The sequence below is a fragment of the Adiantum capillus-veneris genome, chromosome 13, assembly GCF_014529385.1.
Source record: "Adiantum capillus-veneris isolate H3 chromosome 13, ASM1452938v2, whole genome shotgun sequence".
Classification (NCBI taxonomy): domain Eukaryota; kingdom Viridiplantae; phylum Streptophyta; class Polypodiopsida; order Polypodiales; family Pteridaceae; genus Adiantum; species Adiantum capillus-veneris.
In genome coordinates this window covers 138183753-138209731 of record NC_140943.1, presented here as the reverse complement: position 1 = coordinate 138209731, position 25979 = coordinate 138183753, and the positions used below count along the sequence as shown (strand labels likewise).

At 41.7% G+C, this 25979-nt stretch overlaps 1 protein-coding gene across 2 annotated transcripts; it reads right to left on the bottom strand.

Moving 5' to 3' along the window:
- Positions 1-13501: 13501 nt before the first annotated feature.
- On the bottom strand, positions 13502-21125 carry LOC147444939 (cytochrome P450 704B1-like). Of its 2 annotated transcripts, none has more exons than XM_086527441.1 (6): positions 20746-21125; positions 20443-20652; positions 15290-15574; positions 14905-15147; positions 14084-14284; positions 13502-13947 (listed from the first exon to the last, which is right to left on the bottom strand). In XM_086527441.1, exons 1-6 carry the CDS (start codon positions 21031-21033, stop codon positions 13771-13773), a joined length of 1404 nt encoding a protein of 467 aa, XP_086383567.1. In that variant the 5' UTR covers positions 21034-21125; the 3' UTR covers positions 13502-13770. The 2 variants fall into 2 exon arrangements, with proteins under 2 accessions (XP_086383567.1, XP_086383568.1); XM_086527442.1 differs by having other exon boundaries at positions 14809-15147; positions 20746-21096.
- Positions 21126-25979: the final 4854 nt, after the last annotated feature.

Genomic DNA, 25979 nt, shown 5'->3' with positions numbered 1-25979 from the left:
CCCATGTACCTACAATGTTAGGATGAGATCTGGAATATCAAGCAACAAACACAAGGTACCTGATGAACTAGTGGATGTCGCCTACAGTCTGTGTGTAGATGCGCCCGTGTCGTATGTGACACGCCTCCAAGAACTGTGAGCCGTCCTTCGATGTGTAGACAACCACAAATCAGCACTTTGGGAGTGCCGATATCCTCAGCACCTGCAGTCATAGGCCGAAACCCCAAATTTGCAGAGTCGGATCTGCACCCGCCGAGACCACGTAGTCGAAAATGCCCTGCGCAAAACTTTGTCGAAGCCGAACGGTGGTCGAGATGACCTCAGAATGAAATTCTGAGAACACCTAGCCCTACAGGCTTTCCAAGAAGATTTGGGGCCATGTCTTTGCCTTTCGAATTTCACTCCAATCTGAGCTGGTGACTCTAGCCTCCTGCAGTGCTTCCCCGAGCCTCGATCTGAGCTCTGATACCAGTTGAAGGAGTACGAGCGGAAGTGTGACGCGAGAGAGAGTGCGAGAAGAAGAGCACGATGATATGGTGAACTCGTTCTACTATAATATGTAGAGCATAGTGTGTTCTTATTAGGTTTTTACAAAAGAATATGTGTACATACCTGGCGGCCCGCCCACTTACCTGGGCGACCACATTGGGCTTTATATCCCAACACACACGTGGGCCCCACGTAACCACCTGGCTCTGGAAAATGGGCAATCCTTTATTTGATGCACCATGCATGGGTATGTACATATGCGCAATCCCTTGCTCCAAAAAAGTCCTGACAGCGTCAGGTACCAACTCGTAGTCAAAACTCCCTTTTGATGGCAACCCTTCCGTTTTACTACTATACATAGCATCGAACTCTTCTTATCATTTGACAAGGACACAATCAAGATACTCATAATAAGATTTCGCAATCGAAACATATTCTCATTTAGCATTGGTTTCAAGCATACCTTCCAAATGAGTTGCGCAAGGATAACCATTGGCAATTTTAGCCACTTTGATTTGTTTGGACTCCTAAAATTCAAAGCCCTTTCTGCTGCCAGAAGCGCTCTTTCCGAAAATTTCTGTAGAAGTGAAGTAGGGTCTACCAACCCTAGCTTTCTCATCATGAAAATATCATGAGCACTTGTGTGAGACACTGAAACCCTTGTGGCCCTGTTTAACACTCGATTGTAATTTACATTGTCAAAAAATAAGATGCATTTGCATTCGCAAAAAAACAGTTGGGCTTACTATTGATCATTCCCAAAACCAATAGAAACTCCGCTATTTCATGGGGTTGAAAATCAACAAGAATGCACTTCACCTTTGGTGCCTTCTCAATTGGGATGTCGTTCTCGTTCATCCACCACATCCATGCCTCCAATCTGTGATTACCATCCCAAACCACAAAGTACCTTTCGACCATGTGACTAAGCTCGAGAATTTGACGAAGCTCCTTATCCAAATCATATGACATTGCAAGATCTCTCGAAGTGTGACCATGACGAGAATATTGCTTATGATCCTCCCCAGGAATTTGTTCACTAACAATAAATCTTGCCATGGTTGGTTGGTAGCTTTTGTTTGCAATGGAGAGTTGCAAATCCACCACATGGTCATCATGCGTGCAGATGGCGGGTTTGAAAGAAGTCGACATAGAGGCAAGCGTGGAAGTTTCCCATCGTATGGAGCTCTATGAGAATCCACCCAGCCCAAATAAATGTGTTTGTCGACCACATTTCCAAACGCTTCATCTCTTACATCTTCAGTTATGGTAGCAGTTTCCACACGATGACTCAATCCTCCACTTGATTGTGTTGTTCCATCCACACCGGTTACGATGGACACAATCCGATCTAGAGAACTCAAGGCTTGAGATTGTTCGGTCTCTTGAGTGCATCGCGGAGGGACTTCTTGTGACGTAGTAACATCAACCTCATCCACGGCACCATTATTTTTGGATTGATTTTTTGTTCTCATATTTGAGATAAAGAATTAAAGAAGACAGATATAAGTATGACTTATGAGACATTATAGCTAAGAGTTTGAGAAAGAAAAGTGAGCACAAGAGAACTTAATAGAGAGAGATTTGTGTAATACAAAAAAGTAGAGATGAGGAAAGATAGAGAAATGAAAAGAGTTTGTCAATGCTCTTTATGCTTTTAAATTTTATTAATCAAAATTAATTTTTTAATTTAATTGATTTGAAATGTTTGTGTGAGAGGTGGATGAAGGTGTGTACGTACGTACATGTGTGCGTGTGCGTGTGCGTGTGAGTGTGTGCACCACACACAACATGCATACACGCGCTCGCACACGCACGCTGATGTGTTTGTGTATGTGTACGTGTTTACACACACATACGTTGCACACACGCACCAGCGCGTATGTGTGTGTGTGTTTACACACACACGCGTGTGGAATTACCAATGCACGTGCGTGTGTGTGTACACACACACGTACGCCAGAGCGTGTGTGTGTCTGGACACACATACGCGGTAGTCCACGTGGCCACGCAGGCCGTCTCGTGGCCATGTGGATTTGCCACGTGGCCAAGCGGACTTCCACGCAAACAGCGCGCATAGCCACGGGGTGTGCTACGTGTACCGCTGTTGGTCGACAGTTTACGTGGCACACCACGTGTAATGTCGTCCAACGACGGTACACGTGGGCCACCACGTGGCCTGCGTGCTGTCCACGCGGTAGTCCGCTTGGCCACATGGCATGCCACGTGTATTGTCAATTGACGACGATCCACGTGGCCACAAGTGGTCGCTCCGTGGCCACGTGGAGTGCCACGTGTGTCCACACACACGTGCACGCTGGCGTGCGTGTGTGTGTGGACTGTCCCTGGCCACGCGTTGGCCAGGCGCGGACAAACGCCTCCGCGTGGGAACGTGTGGCCGCACATGGCCGACGCGCTGGCCAGGGGCGCGTGGCCGCCCGCACACAAGACCCCCGTCCATGGCCAACGCGCTTGCCAGGGGTGTGTGGCCACCCATGGCCAACGCGCTGGCCGCCTGCACACACAGGACCCCCGCCCCCCTTACAGGCCACCGGCACACAACGCGCCCCCCTTATCGGGCCCCGCACACAAGTCCCCGCCCCTGGTAGCGTCTGTGTCCGCACACACGCCCCCACCCCCGATAACGCTAGCCATCCCCCTCCTTCCTTGCTGCCTACATGGGGGGGAGGAGTGTACTGTCGACCGCATGCCCCCGTTCCTCGGTAGCCCGCTCACATGCCCCCGCCTCCCGGTAGCCCGCCCATACACGTCCCCACCCCTTCGACTTACAACAGTTCTTGCCCCCTCCCCCCCCCGTTAGCACACCTGACCGCTCACACGTCCCCCTTACACACAAACATTCAAAAGAAAAATTTTAAAGAATTATTTGGACCAAATTTTTCCTTTTATCCATTGCACTAGACTAATATTCACGTGCTCACACAGTCACACAGTCACACACAAATATTTTTTTAATTAAATATGTTGTATATTTTTAACATAAATTTATTAAAATAATATTATTAAATTTAAATTTATAATGGCTATATTATCAGACGTGAGTATATAAACAATTTGTTAGTTTATATAATGTGGTGTTGTGCTTAATTATTTGTTTAGCATATTATTATGGCTTGCTTTTTATTTTTCCTAGGTAAAGAGCTTTCTTATCCTTTTTACAATGGTAAATTTATAATATCTTAATCATTTCTTTTAGAATTAATTTCTCCAATGCAATTTACAACTTTAGATGCAGTCATCGAAGTTGGTGATAATGAAATGAATTTGCCTCTTGAAAGGACGCTCAGCAATTTGGGTGAATTCATCTATGTACTGGATGAACAACTTTCATGTAAATACAAAGTCAACGTATCCCATCAAAGACAATATGCAGGCTCACCTAGCACGACTCCCATTGCCATTGTGGATAGTCCATCACAGGTGCAATTCGCTCAAAAAGAGTTAATCGATCTATGCACCCCGCCTCGAGTTTTGCTCTCAAATAGCTTCAAAAGGAGTACAAGACAAAAACTCCTACAGGCCAAGAAGAAGGGCACATTGACAAAGCTTTTAATGCAAATACAACAAGTGGAACAAGTTACAGAGATTCCAAGGTCTTACAATGGTGATCTTGTTTTAGAATTTTCACCTACCATGGGAAAGTTTCACCATATGGATGCAATGGAGCATAAGTATGATCCTCATTTGTGGTCGAAGCCACAAACGTCCAATATAGTTTTTCCAGGTGTAGTGCGTCTTAGTCATTGCATAGGATCTCTCAAGTGCATGAATGAACAATGTGTCCACTTGGTTAATTATCATATTCCCAATACAAGTCATTTCAATGGGTACATACAAAAGGCAACTGCACCCGGACAATATTGCAAAATTGGAGATAAGAGCCTTACATGCCACTTTTGTAAGGAAATTGCTTTCTGTATTGCAACATGTGATTGTGTAGTATACTATGTCATGCCATCCGATGAGACTGCCACTAGAGTCATGATTCATCGTGGCACACATTGACACGATGTGCGCAGCAGCACAACCAAAACACTAACGGACAACACCAAGGTGATAATGCAAAGGATTTTGACTGTTGACCCACACAGCTGGAGCCAGGAAGGTTCAAATGTGTTTGGCAAAAAAAATTATAAGTACAACACTTCTTTGCAACAACACCAACAAAGGAATTTTAGGCAAGCAACAGCTATTTGCAATCGCCGAGGAGTTGGGGCCATTGGTGCAAGATAATTGGTATGAGCATTTCCTAGATTCTTATTTCGATGCAAAACCCTATGCTAAATTATTTTTTATCTAAACACTTTGAACATTGTTAGGTTTCGAAGGTCAATATCTATTTTACGTAGAGGGGTTGACAAAGAATTTTTCGGCATTGATGAACTCCTAAAGCTGAAGCGAGACTGCACGTATGAATTTTTCCATGGAAGCCGGTTTCGTGGTCAAGGTATGGAGGGGGAGAAATGTTATGTCTTCAAAATGTCCACAATTGGTCCAGCATCCGGTGTGGACCTGGTGAACCGAATGAGACAAGATCGGGATGGCGATCTTCGACGTGTGTGGATCCAGTTTGATCACACCAGACGTGTTAATGAATAGGTGACTATGGCTTGTCATGTCTATGATCCAAGGTACATGGCGCACCTTAACAGCTTTGTGGGTTGCCTTTGACTCTCTCTAAAACAATTTGTTTGCAGCATGCAAGACCTTTTGACTATTGCAACTTGTGAAATGAAACAGGAAGACATGGACACACAATGTTTGTTTTGGGAGTGCCTCAATGATGTAATGATATCATGTGGGTGTGACAGAGCTAATTTCTTTGGCTTCATGGCGGATGAATCTCAAGCAAATTGGAATGCAGTTCGAATTGTTTTCAATGGTGGGGACAAGACCAATACAATGAGCGGTCGAGAGCGTTCTTGTCTTTTCCATTGGAAGCAAAGCTTGAATCAACACACAATGAAGTATGTGGTGCAAGATTATCAACACACACACAAAGAAATGTGTGAGAAGTGGAGGCAAGCACCAACAAAAGAGGCTGCAGTAGCAGAGGCTCGTCTGATATGCCAATGGTGGCGTAACGGTCATTGCATAGACCGTAACATTCCATACATGGATTCATGGCTTAGTTGGTGGGAAATTCATATTGTACATTGGGGTGGCATTATGACGTGCATAGAAAGTAGCTTTGATGGACCAAACACTCCACGCACAAACCTTGTGGAGAGCAAGCATGGCAACTGGCTAGCAGGGGAGGGTTTTCGTAAACGCATTTCATTATATGATGCATGTACAACTGACCTTGCAGATTCCATCATTGGGAAGGGCACAAAGGCCGTTTCATACAGTCATGGAAAACACATTGGGAAGGGTCCATCAATACAAAAGCTTGCGGAACGCCATGAAAAACGTCCCAGCCAAGTGATAAGAGCAGTGAATGAGGTTACTGAGGGCACTCCAATGTATAAACAACCAACTCCATTGACAGGCGATAAGGAGACATCAAGGCAAAAACGCAAGCCAAATGAGGTTATCAATGTGGAAGATGATGCATCGCATAGGCCTGAGTACAATTCGGTCACCAAAGATCACAGGAAGTGTGGAAGATCACGTAAGATCAACTTTACAGAAGAAGGGATATCACAAACCCCAAAATGAAGTATTGGTTATGGTGGCTAGTATGTAGTTGAACGCAAGGTCAATGAGGCAATGTGGGCCATACGTCGAACTCCACAAGGTAGTAGAGTCACATGTAGCGGCACGCCAAGAGGAGGACAAAGGTGTGGATGTAGTATTGCAGGTTCTAGCCTTGGTATACCGGCCCCATCTTTTGAAGGATATCAAAAGCATCTGAATGGTGTGGTGCATGAATGGTTTTGGTTTTGTCCGGATCATGTCTTGCATTGCCATATAGTAGACCAGAACATTGAGCCGCAGCCTCAACATCCACCACACTCTTGGCCCGTGCATGTGGGCACCAACCTATCAGAGGATGAGGTGCAAATATTGCATGAAGGGGGGTATCAAGTGGAGCTCAGCAAAGAAGGAATATATAATGTAACGCCGGTTGTTCCTGCACAAAATATGACCAACTCTCCTTTTAAGTCAAAAGATACATCCACTCCTGAAGGTAGTGCACGAGCCACAGTGCAAGATGGTGTGCATGTACGGTATCAGACTTCCATTTCCAAGGTATGTTGCTCGCAAGATCAATTTAGCACTAGCGCTGAGAGCGAAGGTCGTAGAAGAGATACGTGCAACAGATGGTGTTAATGAGGTCTTCAAAGTAGAGACCAAAAGTGAAGATGGTCATGTCGGGATGTACAAAGTTTGTATTTGCAACCAGCCATCGTGCACATGTCTAGACTTCATGGAACGGGTGTCAAAGAAAAAACTATATCTTGCATATAAACATTTGTATTTTATTTATCTGCGTGTGCTAGGGTTAAGCCAAAATGAGAACATGTTTATCCATCAACCAATTATGGCAGATGCTGATATCTTCAGGGCACTGAGCCGAAGCCGGACCTATCCACGCATGGATGCATAGCATTTGTAGGGTTTCTTGCTTTTTGTTTGTATACTTCACAAAATGGACAACTGTACCAGTTTCTAATGTTATCTTATGATGACCACATTTTGATACATTGATTTGTAATTTTTTTCAAATTTGAGAAATGGTTATTTATTTGTCAAATTGTGAATAAAGTAATATAATATTTGCACAATAGCTATAAATTACCATTGCTTGAATTATTTTTGTGAAAGCGTCCAGTAGCTTCCGTTGCACACCTCTATTACTTTTCACGATGTCCGACGATCTTGAGAATAAAATCAAGTCTGCATGGAATGCCATGGAAGCCATTCCCAACGAAGAGGCGTTGTATGGAGCCGACTGGTTCAGGGAGGCTCTTAAGGCAACAATCAATGTGTATCGCCTCTATCATTGTCGCACAGAACTCAATATGCGGACCTTACTCAACTTGAACGAGAAGGGACAATTCGCTTTCTCTTGCTGGAAAAAGATTGGGCTCATCACAGAGGAGGATGAGGAGGAAATGACGCAGCAGCTAGGGAACGTGGTGAATCTTCTTTTGCCACTTGAAGGCAACACATCTACTCCTAAAACAGGGCCTTCCAGAAGATGAATGCTTCTTGCCTATGTAATGCAAGTGCAATAAAATGTAACTTTCTATTATTAATGGATGTTATTGTTTTAAGTACCATTGTCTCTGTTGTTTTTGAAACAATTTGTTTAGCTCGTATATCTTTGTCTATGTCTCAACCTCCCTAATACCTCTCTCTCTCTCTCTCTCTCTCTCTCTCTCTCTCTCTCTCTCTCTGAGATAGAGATATGAAAAAGGCGAAAGAGTCGACAAGGAGGAAGAGAGAATCTTTTTAGGAATCTGCTCACATGATTCCTAAAAAGCGCTCACCAAAGAGTGCGCGCCTGGAAATATCCCCCGGTATCCACATCCATTCATAAGGTACGATACACCAAAAATAACTTTTTGCTATTTTTGAGTGCGTGAATGACATGCAAACAAAAATATTTGAACTCAAACCAATGCATCAAGCTCAGTCCCATAATAGACTAACACCTTATTGCATCATTTTTCCCATATGATACTTATGTGAGCAATCGTGACACAAAAAAAATACAACTTTATTCATATTTGTCTGTATGATTCGGGTTGACTATCCATACTGTCTACATGACGTGAAACAAAAATCGTTTTTTATACACCTATGTGACCATAAAAACACCGTGTGTATAAATCAGTGTGCTAAACATGATGAAACAAGCATGGAGCATCCTCTACACATCTGGCAAGCTATACATGCCTACATATACGAAAAAGCAACCATCAAGAGGGTAGTTATTTAGAAACAAAGTAGAGAGAGAAAGAGATAATGGGTATGGAGTTTAGAGATGCTTACCGTGCTTGATAGTGATTACTGGTTGTCGAACGTGTTAAGTATGGAGCCTGATTTACCCCTTGTAATTTTCTGTGTTAAAACGCACATTTGTAAGGCCCCCATTATGAGGAGAAGCCATCGTGCGTGAAGAAAAATAACTCGTCAGAAAATAAAATCAAAATATTCCTTTTCGTCGGAATATTGGCCGGACAGCGGCCGAAAAGTGGTCGAAAAACGATCGATCGGTTGGCCGTTAGCCTGTCGTCAATGGCCGGTGGCCAGTGGTCGGAAGTCAATGGCCAGTGACTGGTGGCCGAATTCAATGGCCGGTGGTCAAATTCAAAAGCGGACTTGTCTTCTCAAGCGCGGCCACACATGGATGGATTGGAGGGTCCGATTTGCACTTATCTACACAAGGGCGGCTACACATGGCTGTCTCTCATGAAAGAGGGCAGACCTTTTGGCCTATAAAAGGAGGCCATTTCTACACACATTTCATAGTGTGAAGTTGATGCAACAAGGTGGGTGTGAGGTGGTGAGAGTGAAGCAAGGCGGGAGCTCCAAAAGGATATAATCCCTTTGTAACCTACTTCTTGTTTTGAAGTACTAAAGCCATTGAGTGGCTGCTTTCCCGTGGACGTAGACCACATTGGGTGAACCACGTATATCACGTGTAATCACTCTCTCTCTCTCTCTCTCTCTCTCTACTCTATAATCTCTTGTGTGAGTAAATTATCTCTCTCCATTAAGTAATTTACTCAATTATCTATTTAGCTATATCATATTTCCTAACAGGAAAGCTTTTTGCTTTTTTGCAAGAGAATGGTGATGAGAGCTACATAGAGATTTTTTCCACGAAGTCGATGAAAAATACATACATCGTGAAAAGAGAAGAGAGTATAGTTTGCAAGTAAAGAGAGAGAGACAGAGAGAGCGAGAGTGTATTCTTCTTCTTTTTCTTCCCATGAACGAGAAAGGAGCTTTTATGGAGACAGTGATGGAGAGCTTGCACCACTTTGTATAATACGTACGTATAGCTGTGCGATAGTAGATGTAAGTGTCGGCACTGGAAACTAAGCACTGAGGCTACTTTTATAGGCAATCTGTCAGTATCGTGTTCCCCAATGGAGTTGCTAGCATCTCCTCTCAGCCCAGATTTTCTATTAGCTTTTGGGAAAAGATTCCAACCTTTTTTGAAAACAAGGATTTTACTTTTGGAGCCAATTGCGGCCTTATCTTTCAATTTTTTCTATAATAAAAATAATATCACAGCAACTAATGAGATCGTAATTGAACTATGTTGCACTATGATGTCCCGGTGTAATTATGACTTCTCCGTACTGTCCTGACATATTTATGGTGTCACTTTTTATAAAAATAGTTTTCGTAAAAATCTCTTTTTATTTTGTTTCTTCACCTCATAGCCGTTTTTATTCCTGACGACGACTAAAAATATTATTTTTAAGTTTAAGTCATCCTAAAAAGCACGTTGCTTTTCAAGAACATCTAAAATCATGAAAAGCTAGCAACAATGTAAAAAGAAAAAAATTCTAAAATTGAACCACGGGTTTCCCTTGTCCTTTCGAACAAGAAAGCGGACTCGCTTTTCATCGAAAATCATAAAAAATCATGAAAAACTAAAAATAGCGCGAAAAACGCTCAAGAAACACATTTTACAAAATTGAACCATAGCTTCTCCATGACTCGTCGATTAAGGATTCAACTTCACTTTTAACAAAAAAGCACCGCAAAGCATAAAAAGCTTATTTTTTTTTTTCAAAACTGAATCAAATATCCATCTATCCTATTGGAACATGAAAACGATCTTGCTTGCATTTTAAAATCGTATAATACTATCAAATGGGCATTTTTTACCAAAAGTTTATGAAGTGGACACTAAAATCTGATTTTCTTATTTTTAAAAGAGACTCGAAAATCAAAATCTGATTTTCTTGTTTTTAAAAGAGACTCGAAAATCAAAGATCCTACACAAGAATTGTTAAGGATCTTTAGTAGACCTCTTGAACATGGCACAAGGCTTGAGCATATGAATGGAATTCTTGTACCAAAATATTTTATATAAACACCAAGCATCATTATGAGGGATTAGACACTTCCTCCTTTGAGGTATAACCTCTTCTTCTCACAACTGAGTGTGAAAGAGTTGTATTATCTTTATTAGACCTCTTTAACATGGCACAAGGGTTGAGCATACGAATGGACTTCTCGTTCCAATATATTTTATATGAACACCAAGTAGTATTGTAAGGAATTAGACACTTTCCTTTTTGAGGTAGAATGGCCATACTCACAATTATGAGTGGAAGAGTTGTATTATCTCAAAAAAGAATATAGAAAAAGTCTCATTCCTTGATTTCCCTAGAGAAAGAATTCATTTCTTGATTTCTTTGTATGATATCTCCAAGCTTGGTTGTGGCACGGTTTCTTGTGAAGACTCAAATGTTTCTTTGCTTTCGGGTTTGCTTGAGATCGTCGAAGCGGACAATCTAAGTGCAAACCAGAATGGCTTGTTTTTTGTAAATCTTTCCTCTTAGAATTAAGTCATTCTTGAAAAGTAAAATTTTCCAAGTCTTTTGCTTCCATTTGCATAGTGTTCTCACAAGACCTCTCATGGCCTGGCAGTCTTTGAAAAGATGATATTGAGGTAGAGCTTCTCACTATCATTCAATATATCACTCAACATCCCTAAGGGGGGATAATATGTAGACTTCAAAGAGGGAATGCTGAAAGAAGGATAAAGATGCAAGGTTTTTTAGTAAAACTTTAGGGTTGAAAGGTTTTAAAGTTGGGCATGCTATCATTTAGACATGTAAAAAGGAGAATTCTCTTTAATCTTTACAAACAATGTAAGTATTTCTTGTAACCTCAAAAATGGCCATTCATGTCACAAGAAGATTTATAAATTTTCTCATGTAGGAAAATGGAGCCCTTTTCAGTGTTTTTCATACAATGCATAACATCATGAGCTTCTGCTCGGGAGGCATCGCATGCCTAGCTAGGTACGATTGGGGGCAGGGGACCCCCGGCCCCCCCCACCGGGCCGGCGGTCCCCTGTCCCGAGTCGTACCTAGCTAGGTATGCCGTGTCTCCCTCACAAAAGCTCATGATGGTGAGGTAAGTCAGAATGTGGGAATTATTGTGAGAATCTGTCCAAAACTTCTTGTGTGTGTTTTGTGAATAGTACAAAACGAGTGTAGAACCCCAAATCTTTGTACACTGACCACTCTAAGGAGTCAATAGCCATGTAAGGGATTTCTTGTAACCTCAAAATGACCAGTCACGTATTTTGTAGACCGAAATCAGAAGATTTTGGTTGACGGTCTACATGGACCATTTTAAGGAGCCCACGGCCATACCAATACTTGATCATTTCATATAGTATACAACATATGGCTGTTGATAAGTGAAGAGCTACAAGGCAAAATTTCTTGCAGGCTACAATACTTTTGAATGGCTCTTTATACCAAAGATTCTGGTGTGGAAAGAGGCTATAGAAGCCTTGTTATAAGAATGTGTTATGTCCATGGCGCCTCTCCCTTTCAATGATTGAGCATCCTTTAGTCTCATTTAAGCATAATGTTGATATGCTGTATAAACTGCAAGTCAAATTCTTAAAGAACTAAGTTGGAAGTAAGTGCTTATCATGTCATTTGCCAGGTTTACTTGGAATTTATATTAAAGGTTACTCATGCCTACCGCTGAAAATTTATCTATCGTTAAAGTGAGCATATATAAGTATTGATATAAAACTAGTTGACTATTGGACTACAACAACTGGGCTAATTCTGGGATTGAAAGATTGTTGGCCAATAGAGTCTTAGAAACGCTTGACATTTGTTGGCTGCCTGACTGCGATTCCAGTTTCGAGTGGAAAGCATGGTGGTGGCCCACGAATATCCATATTCGTGGTGGCCCACGAATATCCATATTCGTGGTGGCCCACGAATATGCATTTTCTAAAATTGCAAATCAAGGCCATATACAACACCCTTATGGTCTCACCAGATTGGTTTCTTCCCTTGAACAAATAGTGGGGTAAGAAATGACCAAAATTAAGATGGAGGTCAATTGTGAAGAACATTTGGTACCCACAATGGCCATTGGGGATGAAGGTTTTTCTATGGAAGGTCCTTTGGGGAGCCTTAGTTACTGGTGTGAAGATCCTCACCAGAGGTATTAGTCTAGATAGGTGCTCTCAATGCAGAACAGCCAAGAAGGACGTACCTCACTTGTTCAAAGAGTGCCCAACTATCTGCGGCCTAGCAAGGAAGGTATGCAAGTGGATTCAAAAGTCCTGGAAGGTAGGGTTCTCTAAGACCGACCCCTCCTTGGGTGGGAAGGTATTCAAGAGTCAAGCGTTACTGATTGGAACCGAATTACTACTACTTCAAACATGTGTGGAAGGCTAGAAACTGTCGGATCCTTGAGAAAGCTCTGAAAACACCTAGTTTCTCAAAGATAATTCAAGAAAGTAGGGAAGTGATCGCCGTCACTAGAAACAGAAGGAACTTTGAAAAATGGAACAAGACAATTGATGCTATAACGACTGGTTAATTGATGGGTCCTCTTTAGGTTTGGGAATGCTTAGCTTAGACTCTTACTGATACCTCTACCAATGTCCTGGGGTGGCCCCCCTATCGATCGATGTATCTGTGGTAGCTAGTAGAAGTCATGGCTCATCTCAAGCATGGCTAGAATTGTAATTTATTGTTTTTGCTAATATAATCTACTCGCCATTGTGAGTTTTGCAAAACAAAAAAAAGGTTGACTACTAAGCTGGAGATTGGAGTAGACAAATATTGGAAAAAGTGCTATCTCAATTTTGCTATTTCCCATTTTGATACCCTTGCTAGCCTTGGAAAAGATAGGACATGCTCCCCGGATCAAGAATGATAATGAAAGTGTAAGCATGTTTTATCTACTTCGCAAATAGAGTGGGGCTCTATGCTTCTTAATTTTGATAAGATGGAGTAGTCCTTTATTTTCTATATATAGTTAGCCAATTTATTTCTAAAGAGATCCAATTTAATTCCTTGTAGTCATAGCATTTTGAAAATTCTTATGAATATATTATTCTCTTGAATCAAGAGTCAAATCTACAACATGTGGATCAAGTGCACCATAGAATGGTGCTTCAAGCCCTTTGGGAGACCACCATTTTATAGGATTTGTAATATACACCCACCGATAAATGTGTCGACGAATGAATAATAATTTACATTGTATATGCTAGAGGCTTTTCTCTATCAAAGAATTTTGTATGCCTATATTTTAGACCATTTTTGTGTGAATGCTTTCAAGGGGAGGTGGTTTCTGTCACCTAGGGGAGACATGCACATAGAGGCCATTTGCAATAGGCATCACCATCATGACGCGATACTTGACAGTATGTTCTTTGACCAAACTAAATTTGAAGAAGTGCAATAGCATCGATGCTGTAATCTTCATTTGTAGGTATGCTGATTCCTTCCCCAAACAAATTCGCGGCCCTGCCTGCATATTACAAGATATATTATTGTCAAAATATGGCAAAACTATCAACATAAATTCCCAAGAGAGACAAATATATTCCAAATGTTTCATGAATTGAAAGTGTTTTCAAAATCTTGGACAAAGGCTATAAAATTACCTGAAATGCTGAGAATTTGAAAGGAGACTCTGGTTGGAACACTCCATCCCTCAACCATCGTTGTGGATTGTAGCTCAATGCATCAGGGCCCCAAAGAAACTTCATTCGACCCATAGAGTAGGGTACATAACTTATTTGAGCTCCTTTTTCTACATGTGTTCCATCGGGTAGAATGTCGTTCTTCAACACCGTCTTTCCATCCTTGAAATGCCAAAGATGCCAAAGTCAACATATGAAAAGCCATAGAAAGCCAATGTTTGTAACATGCAAGCACACTTATGTTTGTGCAGGACTTCTTTTCTTGACCTTCATTTGATTGTAATATATTCCTAGGATGTCTCTTACTAACTATAGTAAGAGACATCCTAGGGGAAGCTCTAGCTAAGGCAAAACAAAAGAAAATTCAAAAGTGAATGTAGCCTAGGGAGTAGCTTTTAAAATCAAGACCTCACTCTCTCAAAAAAAACATGATTTCTTTTGGTCTTCGATAATTTGAAGCCTCGTTCGAGAGACACATGTCTAGAATTGTTTATTTTATTTATGTATATATATAAATAGATAATTAAATAAATAAATATATTGTGTATTACATACATGTGTGAGTAGATGCACGTGCACACGCACATACATGTCATATGTAGTTGTATACATGCTTCAAATAAAACGAATTGAATTAATAACCAGACATATCTTATTGATATAAAAGAAAGAATCTTGAGTCCTACTCTAGGAACAGGGGGGTACAAACGAAGAGTTTCGGACAAGGCAGCATGCAAGTAGTGCATCTTTGCAAGGCTTTCGTAGTCTAATTTTTGTGCCACCTCCTCAAAGTCCAATTGATGATTTTCTTGCAAGCCTAGTACATCCAACCCCTCCTTGTAAATTTTGTCTGCAACATGAGGGTGCTCACATATGCAATAAAGAAACCAAGAGAGAGCCACTGCTGTTGTATCCCTCCCTGCTATCATGAAGTTCAAGATTGAGTCCCTTAGCTCCACATCACTGTAAGCTCCATCTTTGCCCTTGTTATATTTCATAAATCGTGACAATAGATCTTCCCTTGCCTGTAATCACCCAAAAACAAAATATTTTGAAAAATAAATTACCTAAATTAAAGGGATAGATTACTCAAACACAAAGAAGCACTACATTATTTTGTAAATGTGGACATGAAAAAGCATGCCTATATGGAAAAAAAAATGATACCTCAATGATTTCACCATCTTGTATATCTGCTTTCCTTTTTTGGATAACATCCCAAGTGAAAGTGTTAAGGATCTTTATATTTGCCTTCACAAATCTCTCTTTACCGATATTCAATGCCCTTTGAATCTTCCAAATTGGGTTGATTATTCTGGTAACAATAACTGCATTTACATTGTCGAAGGCGCTTCCAAAGGTAGCATTTGGAAGCGAAGGAGAAAGGTTACCCAAGTCCACCCCAAATCCCACCTTGCACAATGAGTCCATTGTCATCCTCATCAAGAGATCCTACAAAAGAAGCAGCTCATTAGCAACAACGCCTGATTTTTTTTTGAAAATTTTCCAACAACTTGAAAAACTTACGTATGAGAAATTTAAGGAGTAAATTGAATATTTTTAAAGGTTCCAAATTTCTCTAAATTAAGTAGGCTTTCTCACATTTATATTTAAAATTTAGAGGTAAATCCCAAAATTTGAAAGTGGGATTCCACTAAACCTAGGTTTTTTTCGAGCACTAAATCATTAGCCACATTTAAAAAGTGCAAACTTGACTCAATGTCTTTTAGTGAGTTACTCAACGGCATTGTATGTGTGCGTGCTTGTGTGTGTGTGTGTGTGTGTGTGTGAGAGAGAGAGAGAGAGAGAGAGAGAGAGAGAGAGAGAGAGAGAGACTAGCTATGCCCAATTAAGCAAGAAGTGCAATTCAAAACAACCTTGTGACATGCTGCTATGCACCCTACAACATCAAAATGCGAGCCCACAACAATTATGATGCGCATAACGCAGAAACATTAAACCTAAAATGATGTTTGACATTGACATACAGGAGAAGTTGATCATAAAACTAAAATTTTGCACGTTGTGCTTTGAATTTTCAAGATTGTAAAAGAAGTGCAACTGAGCTCTTTCACAATTTAAAAAAATTAAAAGCACAATTCACTATGGTAGTGGCATTTGACCCACATGCAAGTGATGGAGTTTAAGACTCCCCCTTCTATGGATGTAAGGTCTCTAGAGTATGGTCGAGTATGGTTGAGCATTAGTTCTTTTCCCTTTTTGAGTGTGCGTGTGTGTGTGTGTGTGGTTTTTTTTTGGTGGGTTTGGGGGGGGGGGGGGGGTTTAAGATATCTACAAAGGATAAGGGAACAAGTCTTAATGGCCTACTACATAAGAGTATGAGAAATAGTTGGTGAGACCCACTATTTCTCATAGGAATAGAAACACCAATGTCTAGGAATGCCTAGGACGGGGAAAATCTTGGCCATCGATAAATAAAAGATCTCAAAAGGAAAACTTTATGGATCTTGTGTATCGTGGAGGAGGCGGCGGGTTGGTGGGGGTGACTGCCCTGATAGCCGATGTAATTACAGTCTCTGGATGATGTCATGGCTCAACAAGAGCATGACAAGACCTTTGTAATTTTTTGGGTTGTTCAATATAATTCACTCACAACTGTGAGTTTTACCAAAAAAAAAAAGCAAAGAAAAGGAATAGAAACACCAATTGTTTAGCTCTCTGTCATAAATAAATGACCTATATGTCTAAAAGATGATGCTTAATTAAGGCGTCCCATACAACAAAATAGGAAGACAAAAAGTTTTCCTTCATTAAGTTGGCATGTGGCACTAATCAACAAGCTTTATCCAACAATCCACCAAGAGCCTTTCATGCTTATGCTTGAGTAAGTCCTTACGTAGGCCAAAAACATAACACCCTTTGTGAGAAATGGTCATCACATCAAGGGAGACCATAGACTTGTGAGGAGTTGCACGTTATCACATCAAGGAAGACCATAGACTTGGGACGAGTTGCACCTTATGTATAGTCCAAAGTTATCAAACGGTGCCCCACCTTGCCATCTCTTCTCCCTTAATACATAGTTTTCATTCATCCTTGGACATTCTTAAAGCACATAAACAAAATGCATCCATCGAAATCAAGAAGTCATTGCTTACTTATAACATCTCAAGAAATAACTGGAAAGGGCAAGTGACCACCCTAGATGCTTAGGAAGAACACCAACTAGTCAAGAGAATGGCCCACTAAAGTAGGCACTCCAGTCTATGCGACAACATGTTGAGCTTTGATGGAGTTGCATGAAGTTAGCAAGCAAGCATACGAGCGTAGAGACCTCGTCTTCGAGAGCTATAGTGGTCCAGACAAAGAAAGGTATAGATCCTAAGCCCGCAAATTTGTGCAATTGGCTTGCGTCTTTCTATTTCCTTGATGCCACCGACCACCGTAATCTTGGCTTTTCCACAAACAATGAGTTCGTTTGGGGACATTTGGCTTTTCATTCACAATTGCAATGGTGAAAAGGCCTCAAAAGAACCTTGCGTTGTCTACATCCTTTTCAAGATTTGAATTGGGCCACATGTGCTTCAATTGATTTGATATGTCTCACTCCTTTTGAGCATTGGGCCAACTGAAATTTCTTGTTCATACCATCATTGTCTATCCAAGTTTGAGTTCAATTAGTCCTTTTTGCAGCAAACCAAATAGTTTGAAGCACCAAGAGCTCTTCACTTACAACTCCACCTTGGTTTGTTCGTTGCATGGAAAAAGGTTGTAGGTGGCACACAAGCCGGTGCCAAACTAATTAAGCACAAATTAGTTATCACTAAAGACCCTATTATTGTACATTGCACACCTACACAAACCAACAGTAAATTCCCTTCCCATTCCAACAAGATTCACTTGGCATTTGCTTATCAATAGGGGAGTTTACGAGGAGGCCGAGACTTGAAGGATTTGTAATGCTAAAACCTACCTACCCTTCTAAGGCTGAATACCCTGCACTTGCAAGTCTTTCGGGTAGATTTTTCTTTTCACAATGCTACAACTACTGACCAAAATATACTTTATCCTTTAAGTAAACTTGTAGCAAATTGCCATCTTGAAGATTAAAGGAAACTCATTCTGCTTGTTTTGTCTATTGAGGGTGCTCGGCATGAAATCGCAGATCATGGTGGGTGGTGGCACTCTTGCCATACTTTGTTTAATAGTGTTTACTTTTGAACTTGTATGGGTAAGGCTCCTTGTAAAAGCCTGTGACATGACTCTCTGGTCTCTTGATAGTCTGTTTGCATGAGAGGTGTAGTGGTTTCTCTTATGAATATAATTAACCCACATAATGTGAACATTATTATAAAAAAATCAACATTAAAAAGAACTCATTCTCATTATCAACTTTGCTAAGATTCTATCTAATAAGATTCAATTTACTAGAATTTAATTCCTAGCTTTTTGGTTGCTTGAATCTCCAAAGCAGAGCCGTCTATGTACTCACTGCGTTGCCAACTTGGGTCATCTCACTTTATTTAGGCCTATAGTTACCTTGGATAGAAACTTTATCCACACATGTTGTCCGTAGGTTGTGACTTGGGTTGGAATTTTTCCCACCATTGTAGCAAGATTTGAAGTTGAAGGCAAAGGGTGTCATGCCTTCATATTATTCTAGCATTCAATTGTTGATATTATGTAGGAGAATTTAGAAGCAAGAGTTGAACTTGATGCCCCAATTGGCTTAGATTTGTTATCCCATTTCCTTCTTCTTGAGTAAGAGGTCTTGAGTTCAGGACGGTTCCTACAATGTTAAAAGGTTTCTTCCATGGATGTGTGTATGCATAAGAAAAGGAAAATGGAATGACCATTATGTGACCCAAGTGTGGTAGATTGGTTATCCCATTTCCTTGTTGAGCAAAAAATCTTGAGCTCAAGACTTGTCGAATAAATTATCTCTTGGACTAGATGCTATTGCAAGAACACTCTCTCTCTCTCTCTCTCTCTCTCTCTCTCTCTCAACAAACAGGTGTAGTGTATTTGTAACTGACTAAAATTGCAAAATCCCAACTTGATTCTAAGCTTGCCTTGAAGAAAACCGACAAAGTTTTACAAGCTTGTGTAAATACTGACAAATTTTGACTTAAAAATCGAACAAGTTTTAAGTGTGCCTTTATTTTTCTTCTGTTTGTAAATGTTTTTGGTGAGTCCCTCGCCTCCCCCCCCCCCCCCCCCCCCCCCCCCCCCCCCCCCCCCCCCCCCCCAAAAAAGAGGGGTTTTAAGAGGGGACAGGAGGTAGCTTGTAAGATTTGATTGAATTGACATGATGTGACAAGGTGGACTCACACACATCCAAAAATGGGAGGTAGTACCATGCCCATTTCTAATTGCACTAGTGTTCACACCAGTGTTCGGGAAAAATCATTTTCACAAACATACAAAAATCCCTCCAAGAAAAATCTAGACTGGAAAATTTACAATACTAACCATTATTTTTGCGAAATTACACTATTTTCCATGTATTTTAAACGGAATTTTCTCCTTCTTGCCCTCCCCTCAACCGGCTACTTTGATTTTGCAACCAGCTCAAGGCTAAGCTGAGGCACACTTTTCCCGAACACTGGTTTACACTCGAGAAAAATCATTTTCCCAAACATACAAAATGCCTTTCCTTGAATTTACCAAGAGGGAAATTTAGAAAATTACGTTACTTTTTTAGGTTTTTACAGTATTTTTCTCTATTTTGGGGTGGAATTTCTCCTTTTCCCCTTGCGTTCAATCGGCATTTTGGAAATTGAAAACGACAGGATACTAAGCTGAGACGCATTTTTCCCGAACAATGAATTGCACCCTTGTGAAGTGCAGTTAGGGGAGGGAGGAAGTCCATAACAATTACCCCCCCCCCCCCCCCCCCCCCCCCCCCCCCCCCCCCAAAGTTAGATTTGATTGAATTGACATGATGTGACAAGGTAGACACACATCCAAAAATGGGAGGTAGTACCATGCCCATTTCTAATTGCACCCTTCTGAAGTGCAGTTAGGGGAGGGAAGAAGTCCATAACTTTGTTTTTGGTGTGGGGGGGGGGGGGGGGCGGGCGGGGGTGTTGGGGTTTTAACTGTTTTGAGTTACGCCCCCTTTCAAATAACTTTACTTCTTTGTTAGCATTAACAACCTCCCCCTTTGTGTGTGAGAGACATCCCATCCCATCAATCAATTCAAGCCTTGTGTTACAATTTACACCGACCCTCTTATCCAGATTTTGTCATAGACCGGCGAGCGCACATGCAATGTCCAAACCCTTGGGATTCGTGAAGTTTCTTAAGATTCAGCTGGGCAATTGGATATGCTTGAAAGAACTGAGAAGAGAGCTTACTTGGATATCGAGCGGGCGGGCGGTGTGGTGGCGCAGGAGGTGGAGGAGGCGGAGGGCGTCCAGGCGGAAGGTGTGGAGGCTCATCTGCTTCAGCTTCTTGTTGGAGAACTCCACGCTTGCGACTTTGCGGTGCTTCTTCCATGTCTCGCCATCAGCATTGAAGATGCCGTCGCCAAGGAAGTCTTGAAGAACGGAGTGGACGCGCTGGCCCTGGACATGCAGGCAGTGGCAGGACAAACAATGTGAGAGAGAGAGAGAGAGAGAGAGAGAGAGAGAGAGTGCTGTGTGTGTGCAGGTGCTTGCCTTGGGATAGTTGTGGAAATTGGTCTTGAGGATGTGCTCCACGTTGCTTGGGTCGACGGTGAGATACATGGTCCGCCCCGCCAGTGTGCGCAGCGTTACCGTCCGATGCTCCTCGCTAAAGTAGCTGTGAAACCAGTCGTGCATGCGTCCCACGTTGGCCATGGCCTCCCACTGCGCCCCTATCACCGGCCACGTCTTCGGGTCCTTGCTCCCCGCCTGCCCCCTTCTGTGTTCCCACACCACCAGCGCCACCACCACCACCACTACTACTACTAGTATCACTACCATTGTCACCACCTTCACTTGGTGTGTGTGCTGTATAAACCTCTCTCTCTCTCTCTCTCTCTCTCTATAGTATCTTCTTTGTCTCTTCCTCTCTTCTCTCGCTCTCCGCTATCCTTTTCTGATGGCTGCTGCCCTGCTTTTCATTACGCTCTTTTTCTCGCATTCAGAAGTGGGAATCCTGATTGGCCTTTATAGGGAATGATGAGAGAGAGAGAGAGAGAGAGAGAGAGAGAGAGAGGATGGACTATGGAAGGAAAGTACACCTTCTTTTCCATACATACGGAGAGAGAGAGAGAGAGAGAGAGAGAGAGAGAGGGTAGACCCTGAGAGCATGGAAGGAACGTAAGCCCTCTTTTCCATAACGCGTACTGTACAAATACGTAGGGGGGGAGAGAGAGAGAGAGAGAGACCTTGACCACGTACCTCATTAAGCTGCCACTATTGCACAAGGAATTGTCTAATGATGAAGAGAAGAAGCATACTCTCCAGACTTGACTTAATTCCTGCGGCGCTAAATTAAATATTCTGCATTACGGCTACTAATCTCTTCTAAAGCTCGTGCTTCTTGGTCTTATATTAAAATGAGAGACCAGCTCATGAGAGAATCGACGACCTCACTCTCCGTCCTTGACTCCTTTGTAGGCTGCACCGACCCATCCTCGCTTTTAATTGTCAATCCTCCGCATTATGGTTTGAATATTCAGAGTAAAACGAGTAGCCTCCCTCTATAGCGTGATTATAATACACCCTAAGAGATCCGAGAAGCCTCCCCCTATGAGTAATTATAGCAAACATTTAGCTCCCAAGCCTTGGGTCAAACATTGAAAAGCTGCTTTTGAAGAGCATTGTCCAATTTTTTTTTTTGGGGTGTGCATTGCATGGGCTTATGGGTGGACGAGAGAGAGAGAGAGAGAGAGAGAGAGAGGTGGGGAGAGAGAGAGTTACATTGAATTTAATGTATGTGCATATAGACATGTGAATACACTCATGGTCTTGCTAGGATTTGAAGGGCTCTTTCCAACGAAAGGCACTAGGAAGTAGTACCCTTGTCTAGGCAAGGGATGTTCTTAAAAACTCAATTTTTGTAACTTGGCATTATGTTTGTGAAGAATACAAGTTAGGACTTCTATTTTTAAAAACCTTTAGTGTAAATTAAATTATTCTCCACTAGCGTTATGTAAGTACATGAAGATTAGAAAAGACTCCTATTTCACATAGTGCTTTCTGGTTTTCAATGCAATTGTTTTTTTGATTAGAGGGCATTTTAATGTACTCCTCTTTGATTGGTGGGTGTCGTACTTTATTCGGCTTTTCTAGAGGAGGACAACTTCTAAACAAGCCTTTCTAATGATAGACTAGTAAAAATTTCACCTTCATGCAATAGAAAAGTATCTTAAGATACATATACACACACACACACACACACACACACACACATATATATATATATATATATATATATATATATATATATATAGAGAGAGAGAGAGAGAGAGAGAGAGAGAGAGAGAGAGAGAGAGAGAGTGTGAGTGTTAGTTTAACTTAAATGGATACTTTTAAGGTTTTTATCACTCTATGCACCATACATGTAGATTGCAAATTGCATCCACAACAACATGTGGAATCGTGAACGTAAAAAAATGTTGCATTAGGCCTAAAGGTGAGTAGAACGATGGAATGAAGGCTTATTTAGCTCATTCTCTTTTAAACTAGGACGTGACCCGCACGTTGTTGTGGCCAAGCACTACAAGAGGTTGCGTGTTCTTGTGACGCTTTTAGTGACGAAAATACACTGGATTTTATAACCCCCGGCGTCGCGTTGAGCGTCGATACGAGGACGTCATTATACGCGTCGCTATATAGCGACGTCTATAGCGACACTGCAGAGTCATCAATAGCGACGTTGCAGAGCCTTATATAGCGACGGTCATAGCAACGCTCGAGAGGAATTTTTTTTGGTGGCAGGGCATTCAAGTGGCAGAGCATTGAATGCCCTGCCACCCATCAACCATATTGAATGTTTCATTTGTCTATTTACCTTTGAAAAAAAGTGCAAAGGTAAATATAGACCCAAAATAGTCACCCACAAGACAATATAATCATTAACTCCATCATCCATAGTACATATTGTTTGCAAAATAAAGATACAAAACTGACAAGTGTGAATTGATGAAAGTAAATCAATGACAATTGTACACATAGGCAAAATCACTTGATTGTAAATCTTTGCAAATGTAATAGTTACAAATCATTGTCATTATTTAAAAGAGATACATGGTTTTCAAAAAGACGTATAAAAGTCGTCTTATGATACATAAGCTATGACAAAAATAAACTAATGCTATCTAGCTATGGCTAAACTGACGTTGTTTAATTAGACGTCTTATCGTGTCCAAGCGGAATATCTTTCGGATTCTGCAAAAAAAAAAAAAAGATAGCTTTTTGTAAGTATAAACATATAGCGACGTTTATAAAACAATACAATAAATAGAAAAGAATAAACCCTAATACTTACCATGCCGCCGCGAGAACTCAGGATGTCTATAAGGGTGCTTAAGCCCTTCTTGCCTGCGTACTCACGCTCGTACGGTGTGGGATCACGTCCTGTAAACGACCACTGTCAAAACATACAAAGAATCCATTATGTTAGAATTTAAAATCCCATAAACCCTAAACTATCAAACATAGATGCGAAAACACTTACAAAATCGGCCTCAAATGATGCCCACCCGCCGCTCCCCAAGTGGTGCGAGCTCCTTGCCTCTACTCGCGCTCTGGCTGCCTCCTTTTGTTGCTTCCACTTGTCGGGATTCTCGCACACTTCTTTCTTCGCATGCTTCCAATCTTCTTTGGCCAGCCAATCTGGTCTGCTCCACCTATGCTTGATTTCTTTTTGCACTTCGGAACGCTTATGCTTGCAGTATTCGCGCATTCGAACCTTCATCACATCTTCATTGAAGCGGTCATCCCGTGTTAGAACGGGAAACTCGTCATGAAGCATGCTGATGACTCTGTCTTTTAATTTATTCGGTACTTCACTCCAGGTGTTTAGTATGTAGTGTTTAAACACCTGAGAGCAAAGACCGCACATGCGCGAAATCACCTTCTTGCCTTCATCATCCAAGATGATGCCGCCGCTGAAGTCGACAGAGTAAGGCAAGCCCTCTCGCCGTTGACGCGTGAACCTGGGTGTCCCAGCAGGGGTCTCTAGCAGCGTGTCAACGGGGGTACGGACGCCAGGTGTCTCTACTGGAGTCTGAGCCCCGAAGCGAGGAGTGTCCACTGGAGTGACTTGTGGTGGAGTAGCTAGTGGTGTGTAGCTCCTAGGAACGGCAGTCAGCCGTGCAAAGCTGGTGTCGATGGCGATGCCGTGGCTGGTGTCGGGACGGGCAAAGAAGGGGAGGGTAAAGAGCCTCAATCGAACAGGAGACGGTGTCGAAGCATCGGTGGCGGCACCCCCACAACAACCGCCACCGCCACCACTAGAGCGTCGGCGCCTAGATGAGTGTGAAGATCGTCTCATCGATGTCGAAGCTTCGGAGCATGCTGAGGACTCCGAAACAGAGGGAGATGTGGATGGATTAGGAACGCGTGATGGTGCGCCAGAGGGATGACGCTCCACGTACCACTATCTCTGCTGGGATGACAAAGAAGAAAGAAACTCCTCATCATCCATACCTGCATTAAACACACGAACATTTAAACTTAATATTGAATGAATGGAGTAGAAAACATGGACAAGTTGATAGATAGATAGATAGAGAGAGAGAGAGAGAGAGAGAGAGAGAGAGAGAGAGAGAGAGAGAGAGAGAGAGAGAGAGAGAGAGAGAGGTGCTCGTCGTCTCTGCTTGTGAGAACATACCTAGAGCATACGTACCTGGAGTGGATGCAAAGACCATTAAATACAATGACGCAATGATGCATATAAATACAATGACGCAATGACGCAAATACTTAGAGAGCAAGAGTTTTTACAAAACGGAGCAAAATTGTTCAAAACGGAGAATCGTACAAGAACTTGAAGGTGCTTGTAGCTTTGGAATGTTCAAAGGCTAGCAGCAACAGAAAGCGTTCTTCTTCTATTCAACTTGAGTGATGGAAGAGGCAAGTGCATAACTCTGAATTTACAAAACGGAGCAAAATTATTCAAATACAATATTTATGGCTTTATAAAGAGATCTCTTTCTCATCCTCGCATAGCTCAGCATAACTTCCTATATCTATATAGAGCTCTCCGTTTAAACAGATGTCCTCTGTTTCATTTTGTAGATCCTCTGCATGCACCCCATACAGAGTAGCAGCTTGATGTTCGTCTGGCACCACCACCACGCCTTCTGACTGAGCATCTTCTCCGATCTCCTCCATTGATGCTGCTGTGATTGGCACATGGTAGCCTTCATACGTCCATGCACTACGAGGGCCTACCTCTATGACGTACCACCAGTTTGATGTAGACTTTGTAGGATGAAATATCACCTGCCAAAGCGACATAACTTACATGAGAGCTTCCAAGCACATAAATTCTAAAATGGGATGTTAACACTAGGTTGGTAATGGGACACTTTTATGTTCTGTTAAGTGACCATTTTCCTTGAATTATGTCAAGAGTTTCAAAATGTATTTTGAGGTGATATCTATCTAAAAAGTTGTCTCATGAGCTGAAAAAAACTCGACATTTTTTTGGAACATCAATTCCATCTTTAACATTGTCCTTACACAACATTTCACAACCTAAACTGTGTGAAAAAACGGGTCCTGTTTTTGGCTTTTTTCAACTTTTTGCAACTATACCACTCTAGAATTCATGTTTGTGAGGTCTATAATGCTAGAGAACTATATTTAGTAGTCCTCAACATGTCCTGATGCTTCTAAGGAGAAATAAATATTAAAGTTGTAAGTTATGACCAAATTACAAACATTGTCAAATCCTGTTTTTTAGCCAATTTTAG